This window comes from Podospora anserina, chromosome 3, assembly GCF_000226545.1.
Source record: "Podospora anserina S mat+ genomic DNA chromosome 3, supercontig 2".
Taxonomy (NCBI): domain Eukaryota; kingdom Fungi; phylum Ascomycota; class Sordariomycetes; order Sordariales; family Podosporaceae; genus Podospora; species Podospora anserina.
This window is the reverse complement of record NW_001914856.1, coordinates 1,265,830-1,273,610: the sequence shown is the minus strand read 5'-3', so window position 1 is coordinate 1,273,610 and position 7,781 is coordinate 1,265,830. Positions and strand designations below refer to the sequence as shown.

The 7,781-nt window shown below is 53.2% G+C and overlaps 4 protein-coding genes across 4 annotated transcripts, besides 1 other annotated feature; 2 read left to right on the top strand and 2 right to left on the bottom strand.

The window, feature by feature from the left end:
• Positions 1 to 360: 360 nt before the first annotated feature.
• PODANS_3_5490 (uncharacterized protein) lies at positions 361 to 912 on the top strand (the record flags this gene model as incomplete). The annotated part of the gene is made up of 1 exon (XM_001909309.1): positions 361 to 912. A coding segment is annotated over one exon (552 nt), but the record flags the coding sequence as incomplete, so codon positions are not given.
• A 366-nt stretch (positions 913 to 1,278) lies between these two features.
• Positions 1,279 to 1,371, top strand: a tRNA (tRNA-Ile).
• Positions 1,372 to 1,831: 460 nt separating this feature from the next.
• Positions 1,832 to 4,538, bottom strand: PODANS_3_5480 (uncharacterized protein; the record flags this gene model as incomplete). The annotated part of the gene is made up of 3 exons (XM_001909308.1): positions 1,832 to 3,265; positions 3,383 to 3,729; positions 3,785 to 4,538. The coding sequence occupies 3 exons, from the start codon at positions 4,536 to 4,538 to the stop codon at positions 1,832 to 1,834; spliced, it is 2,535 nt and encodes an 844-aa protein (XP_001909343.1).
• Positions 4,539 to 5,411: 873 nt separating this feature from the next.
• On the top strand, positions 5,412 to 6,702 carry PODANS_3_5470 (uncharacterized protein; the record flags this gene model as incomplete). The annotated part of the gene is made up of 2 exons (XM_001909307.1): positions 5,412 to 6,240; positions 6,290 to 6,702. Coding segments are annotated over 2 exons (1,242 nt in total), but the record flags the coding sequence as incomplete, so codon positions are not given.
• Positions 6,703 to 6,721: 19 nt separating this feature from the next.
• PODANS_3_5460 (uncharacterized protein) lies at positions 6,722 to 7,780 on the bottom strand (the record flags this gene model as incomplete). The annotated part of the gene is made up of 1 exon (XM_001909306.1): positions 6,722 to 7,780. A coding segment is annotated over one exon (1,059 nt), but the record flags the coding sequence as incomplete, so codon positions are not given.
• Position 7,781: the final 1 nt, after the last annotated feature.

Here is a 7,781-nt window from a genome sequence, read left to right as displayed (position 1 = left end):
TGGGCCCGAATAATGACCCTGGATTATCCGGTTCCCGGGGTCTAAATGGGTAAGCGTGATGCTTGTGCTCACTTTGGCCCTTCAGAGGGAAGGCAAGGGGTTTTTCGTAAATTGGGACGGTAAAAAAAAGGTTAGGGAATGGAAGTGAAGATGCGATTCAAAGTGAGTGGCCTTAACCTTTTGGGTTTCAGGTCTGACTTGGCTTCCTCGCCAGGATGGTTGATAGGCAGGTTTTTCGAAACCGGGGGGCATTTGTTCAAGAAGGCCTGGGCAGGCATGATGGGTTCGGCTGTCGTCTACCTTCATGCATAGCGTAACAGTCGTCTCCGCCCTATTGCGCGGTTTCTCCACTGCAAGTCCGCAACCTCGACCCTAACCCACCCCAACGACCCCTCCCTAGCCGATGACTTTGCCCACGCCCAATCCGCCCCCGCTCCCCCCACCACCACCACCAGTCAGAAAAAGAACGTCCGTTTCACAGACGACAACAACGACACTGACCTCGAAGCGCAACGCTCCTCCCTTTTTTCTTCTCAACAGCCATATCGCGACGAGATAGACGACGACTCGGCGGGGTACCGCAACGAAGCCGAGGGGCTGTCAAACACCCAAATCCACGCCTACCACCGACAGATTCTGGAAGAGCAAGATGCGCAGCTGGACGCGCTGGGGCTGAGCATCAGCCGGCAGAGGGAGCTGTCGATGCAGATTGGGGATGAGCTGGACTCGCAGGTCTTGATGCTGGATGAGAGCGAGAGGGTGGCGGATAGGCATGCGAGCACGCTCAACAGGGCGAGGAGGCAGTTGGGGCGGGTGGCGAGGGGGGCGGCGGAGAGTGGGGAGGGGAGGCAGATGACTGCTATTGTGGTGTTGATTATTGTTTTGGTGTTGTTGATTGTTATTTTGAAGTGATGGGACAGGGCTCATCGTTTTGAAGGCGTTTAACATGGAGTTTGGAGTTATGGAAGTCACGCACTGCAGCAGCTGGGGTTGTGTGGGAGGAATACATCCTTTTTTTTCTTCTTTTTTTTTTTTTTTACAGCTGCAAGCCGGTACTATACAAAGTTTCTTGTTTTGCTCTTTTTCGTCATTTTGTTTTTTGCAATATATCCATCTTGCTATACACTCTCTTATCAGACTTGAAGCTTCTCATATGCTCGTCCACCATCTCCACCCTCTGGGCATCCACATCAGCCCCATCACCTCCTCCACACACACAAAACTGACTCGTGATGATACATAAACCCTCCTTCCCACCACCAACTTCAACAACGAAAAGCCCGATTAGCTCAGCTGGTTAGAGCGTCGTACTAATACTGGAAACAGTACATGGTAATGCGAAGGTCAACAGTTCAATCCTGTTATTGGGCAGTGCATATCTTTTAGCCTTCTCATATTATAACTTTTTGATGTTTTGCTATTATCTCTCTCTTCATCACAAGTTCGACTCCATCTTTAATTTTGACGCTACCAATTTCTTGTTTCTGCTCGCTATCAACAAACAAAATTATCTACACGGCTGATCCTCCTCACCTCATCAACATCAACATGGGCCAAAAAAAAACCCCAAAGGAGAGAGGGGGAGAGAACAAAAGAATGTTGCAAAGTCAAAAGCTTGTTTATGTGCATTCTTTATCGGGACTGACTATCTGCATCCATCCTCATCTCTTCAATTTCTCGTCCATCTTGTGTGTTTTGTTCCTTCTTCTCCTTGTGGTTGTGTGGCAATGTGGATTTTCGTCCACAGCTAAAGTCACCCCCTTGTACAGCAGGGTCTTGTGTGTTTGGTGTCCAAATACTCTCCTGAGCAATGACATTCAACCCCGAGCAATCAACGAATAACATCCCCCTCCTTGTCAATCCCCTCGAGACCCTCCAAGATGTCGCTACCCCCCAGCATGCCGACGCCGCCCATAGTGGCCACTTTGTCGTCTCGCCCCCACACTTCGTGAAACCGGACGCTATTATCGCTTGCCGCGACCATAATGCAGCCTTCCATCTTGTAGCGCCTCTTGGGGTTCAGCTCATCCAAGTAGCCCTTCTCAGTCCGCTTCTCCTCCTCGGGACCACTAGGATAGGGAATAGCATACAGCGCACGATGCTCACTGGGCCATGGCACGGCCGCGACCTGGCGACAGTCCGGCCACGAAAAGACGGCGATGCGGACCGGGTGCTCGGGCGACGCGTAGCCAAACGTGGCTGCGATTTCCCTTCGAGTGGTGGACCAGATCAAGCTGGTGACCTGAGCCGATACAGAGATGGTTGCCAGTGCTGAGCCTGATTTGGTGTGAAAAAAGTGTATACACTTGTCGTTGGATCCTCCGCCTGTTGCAACAAGTCCGTCCTGCCAGGGGCAAAAGGCAATGGCTTTGACCGCAGCCCCATGCCTCCACTTGTGCTTCACTCCGTCCGACTTGATGTATCGGATTTGGCTTTCAGGCATCTGTCTTGACCCTGTAGTGTCGTCACTCAGAGGCTCCTGTTGAGGAATGTCGGTCTCGACAGTCTCGACTGTAGACTCACTGTGCAAGCCAGACTCATCAGCAGCGTTATTCATATTGTCGCATAGTTCCTTGTAGTCAAAAAGACAGCACAGGTTGTCGTTGGCCCCTGTAGCAAAGTAATTCCCTTTGGGGCACCAAGCCAATCCGCAGATCTGTTGGGAATGGACCTGGATGTTCAGCAAGAGAGTTACTCTGCCATCCAAGCCCCACAACTCCTTCTCCTCCGGACTTGGCCAATCGACCGCATACAGGAGCACGCGACCTTCGTCAGTCCCGACAAGCAAGTCCTCATGGGCCCAAGAAGCCCGGTACGCGAAGGATTCCCGGTCCTCGGGAGGCATACACTTGTCGGCCCTTTCTTTGTTGAGGCAAGGCCTCCAGCTGAGACAAGAGACGGGCGACTCCATCGACAGTTCGAATCGAGGTCTTCGGCCTGCCCCTTGTCTTTCGCCGCGGTCCGGCTTATCTTTCAAAGACATAAGTGACAACATGCCACTCGACCTTCCAACAGCCAAGATAGCTGCTTCCCCTTCGGTGCTCGAAAAGGCGACACTCGTGATATGACTGGGTCCGTCAAGGTATTCGTACTGCGAGGGTCGCGCACTGCCGTTCAACAGCTGTACACCACCGTGCTCAGACCAGCCGTACACCATGTCACCCAGCCCCATAGCAAGGGTGCTGTTGATGTATGAAAAAGCCAGGACAGAGCAATAAAAGTCGTCTCGTAGGCTGGGAGCATCGAGGACTCTGTTTGCAGTCAGCTAGCTGTCTTTCAACCACTGGCCACAGGCATCAACTGACTTGAACGGTGCAAATGGTAGCTTGCGCTTCTTAGATGGCTTGCCAGATGCCGTGGCTGTTGTTGGGTGATCCTTGACCCATTGAACGCCGTTCCATTTGGTGAGGCCGTGGGAGCTGAGGTTGTTGGCATCGACCTGTCGAGGGAGACTGACCCTAAGTACCTTCTCGGCTCTATCCAGGCCGAGAGCCACCGCAAGGCGCGCACCGTATTTCTCCCGTTGCTCGTCGGGTCTTGGTTGCAGTGTGGGAAAGTTGGACTGAAAATGCCTGGCGTTTGTACTACTCGTGACCAGCTGACCTCGACCATTGTCAACAGCGGTGTTTCCAGGACCAAGACCCCCAACACCCCATACTGCGCCGTAGCTGATCTGTCTGTCGCCGTTGTGGGTGCCATTCAGATCCCTAGGTCCGAGAGCAGTGGGAGCTAGGATGTTGTGTCAGTCTCTGTATTTGTTGCCTTGATGGGGCTAGAGGCTTACTTGGGACATATCTAATGCCATCATGATGAACAGGCTCTCCCCGGTCCCGAAGGTCGCCAAATATGGGAGCACTAGGAACGCGACTAGGGGAGCAGAAGGCGTCTTCGGCGGCTCCCTTGTGCCGCAGAAGCTTCTCGGCTCGGGTCAGTTGGTTCGCTGGCTTCCTAGTCCTGTACCTCTCCGTCTGAGTTTCTCTCTCTCTGGGTCTTGCAGGAATGAAACGGTCTGGTAATCGGGACCAGGAAAAGCTGGCCCCAGGAGAGCCGTTGGTAGTTCTTCGCGGAAGGGCCGGGCTGGCGTCAAACGAAAGCGATGTAGAAAGTGCAGGTCGTGGGCGAGGGTAGTTGACGGTCAGAGCGACTGTGTTTCTGTGTAGTCTTGTGGGTGGACGTGTGATAGTCTCCGGCGAGCTTCCGGTTATTGGAGTTTGTTCACCGTCGTCCTTGGGTTGATCATCGTCTTCGGAAGAATTTCCATCATAGTTCATGCACAGGTTGGCAAAGGGACGCCCTGTTTTCTTGATGTTGGAGGGCAGCTCGCGAAGCTCAATGGGACTTGCAGGCTCATCAGATTCTTCTGGGGATTCGTGACTCTCCCGGCATGATTCCAACGAACCGTATCCCGAGTCTCGCGTGTTGGAAGGAGAGCTGGCGGACCGTTTACGACGTGACCCTTGGTTGTATGGAACCACGTGGTTCATGGTTTTGCTTTGCCTTGTAGCGTAGCCACGGTTGGTGTTGCGTATGGCGCCCATAGCGAAGCTGCGGCACCACCAAGACTGAAAGATGAGAAGAGTATGGAAGAGAGAAGCGATGGGAGAAGATGCGGATGCTAATGAGATTCACAAAATGATATTTTTCAAAGACCTAGCGAGTGTAAGGGCCAGCAAGAATTGGTGTAGTTGAAGCCGTCGATGGATCGAGACGGCGGTGTTTGATGCGGGCCCGGATGATCAGAAACCTGTTCGGCCGGTGATGGGTGACAAGTCCATACGTGAAACGCCCGACGGGATAATAGTACCCTGATGCCGATGCTGTAGTCGCGTAGCAATATTCGGGAATGATGGTCTTAGGAATCAAGAGAGAAGATGCAGAGGCCGAGCAGACGAAAGTCATCCAGACGATCGGAGTCCTGTTGCCCGTGTGGGACTGGGAGGATAGCACCTGCCCATCTCTTTTCGGTCCTGACCCTCATGACGACACATTATGGTTACTGAGGGAAAGTGCTCGACGCATTTGAGCACTTTCCCCGCCATATCCTCTCTATCATGGAAGGTGTTGAATGGAAGGCAGGAGCTATTCAGGGGCTTCAGGGGGCTGCCCCGATTCGCTAAGCCCCCTATCTCTTATCGATAAAGCCCCGCAACAGCTGACGAATGCACACACTGTGCTGCTGTAGCCTTCCTGGCCTCACACCCGACGTCATTTCGATCCCGCACCCGAATCCTCCACGCGACACATCATCGCAACAACTACACATACCATGGCCGATGTAAGTTCTTTCACCAAACCCCTCATCTTTCCCAGCAGCAGACAAATTAACTAAACAAGCCCTAAACAAAAAGCAAGGCGGCTCCCAGCACGGCATAGCCCGCACCACCCGCACCCGCACCCCCGCCCAAAAGCAGCAGGACCTCGAGCGCATCCAAAAGTACCGCGACCTCGAATCCCACCTCCGCCAGCTCGTCTCCTCCTCTGATTACTCCCGCCGCAAAACCTTTGACCTCACCACCACCCTCCTCAAGCTCAACCCGGAATACTACACAGTATGGAACGTCCGCAGGCGTACGCTAACTTCTGGCTTATTCTCAAGACGGTCGGATGGGTGCTCATGCTCGAGGGCGTGCTCGAGTTCTTCTCGGTCAGACACTACAACAACGTGTTCCGACGAGTCATCGTGCTCTTATTCGACAAGGACCCCGCACAGCCAAGCTTGCCGGAGGATTGGGAGGAGTGGTATAATAGCTGACCAGGGGTCTGATGATACCGCTGTCGCGCAAGAACCAACGGAGCGAGAAGATGGGGAGGCCCAGAAGAAGGATCTTGATATTATAACCTCGGAGCTGTCTTTTACTTTTGGGCTTTTGCTCAAGAGCCCGAAATGCTACTGGATTTGGTCGTATCGGCTTTGGACATTGGATCAGTCTATCCTGCTTCTGCCGGTGGAGAAGGCGAAGAAGATTTGGCAGGACGAGTTGGGACTCGCGAGCAAGATGCTGTCGATGGACCGCAGGAATTTCCATGCGTGGGGGTACAGGCGGCATGTTGTCAGCCAGCTGGAGAGCAGGGAGCTGGGCGGGGATTCGTTGGTGGAGAGCGAGTTTGCGTATACGGACCGGATGATCCGGGCTGATTTGAGTAATTTCTCGGCTTGGCATAGCAGGAGCACGCTGATTCCGAGGTTGTTGGATGAGAGGGGGGCGGGGGAGGATGAGAGGAGGGCTTTTTTAGATGCCGGTATGCTATTTGTTGTCTGAAACTGATGGATAGTTGCTGACATGAGCAGAATTGACCCAAATCCGAGAAGCGCTCAATGTCGGCCCCGACGATCAGTCACTGTGGTATTATCACCAGTTCCTTGTCGACAACCTCGTCAATCCAGTTAGGCGTCCCACCATTGTCCCGACCTTGACGGTAGATCAGAGAGTGGACTACCTCTTGAAAGAAATCACGGAAATCAAGGATCTGCTAGAGGATTATGAGGATGTGAAGCTGATCCATGAGGCGTTGTTGGAATACACGCTTGGGTTGTGTCAGCTGGAGAAGAGGAAACCTCTTGAGCATGAGAGGCAGGATCTGATATCTTGGGTGAAGAAGTTGAAGGAGTTGGATCCGATGAGGATGGGGAGGTGGGTCGATTTGGAGAGGGATTATGGGTTGACTGAGTTGCTTCCTGGCGGGGGGGGTGGGTTGTTATGAGTATATAATAATTCTAATGTCACTTATTGTAGGTAATAGGGGTGTTGCACATCTCCTTGATATCGTGCATCATTTTCCCGTCTTTTTCTCGTAATCCGATGAGGCCACCTAGATACCCCATGATTTGTTGGAGTGGTATCATCCCTTTGGTGTTTCCCTTTAGCATGGGTGAACTGGACTTTAGCACCTGCCCACCGTACAACACCCTGACAAAATGTTTTGGCTGCTGCTTGTAAACCTCAAAGACGATCTCGGAGCCCATCCCGGGCCAGTGCATATCGTCTACTTGCAGCACGCCCAACAGTCGGGAAATTGACCCGTCGTGGGCAATGTTGTGTCGATATCTCACTTTTGTCTCTTCTTTTGTCATGGATGAGATATGTGACAATAGTTCGGCGATCCACACCCCGTAGCTTGCGACTGAGGCTTGGAGGGATTGTTTGGAGGAGCGGTAGGTGTGGTGGTACTCCCACTGGCCTAGACGGTAGACGGTGTCGGCTAGGTGTTGGGGGATGCATTTGTTGTTGTGGGGGGAGTGGACTGAGCAAGGGAGGGGACGGGAGTGGCATTGTTTGGAGGAGAGGTTGTCGAAGTAGTGGTCGAAACTGATGTGGAAACTGGTATCGGAGGGGGGGACGCCGCTTATGATGTCTAGTTGGGTGAGGATCTCACTTGATAGCTGCAGGTGGGATTTCCATTGGGGAGTGGATTGGATTTGGGAAAAGAGGTGGTGGGAGAGGGGGCAGGGGTATTTGGGCTCGAGGGAGTCGATTTCTGTGTTTTGGATGAGGAGGGGGGTGGTGGTGGTGGTTTTGGGTGGTAGGAGGGCGGATATCAGTGCGCCGGCGACTTGGGAGGTGATGGGGTTGTTGGTTATGCGGAACTCGGCTGAGGTTGGTGAGATGAGGGGGGAGTAGACTGATAGCAGGTCGAGGCCGTGCTGGTAAGAGTCGGAGAGGCCTTGGGTTGTGATTTGGGGAAAGTTGCAGGTGCCTTGGAGACCGAGGGGAGATGGGGGGAAGGGGTTGAGGGGGGAGGTGAAAGGGGAGTGGTATCCTGGGATGGAGGGGGGTGATCCA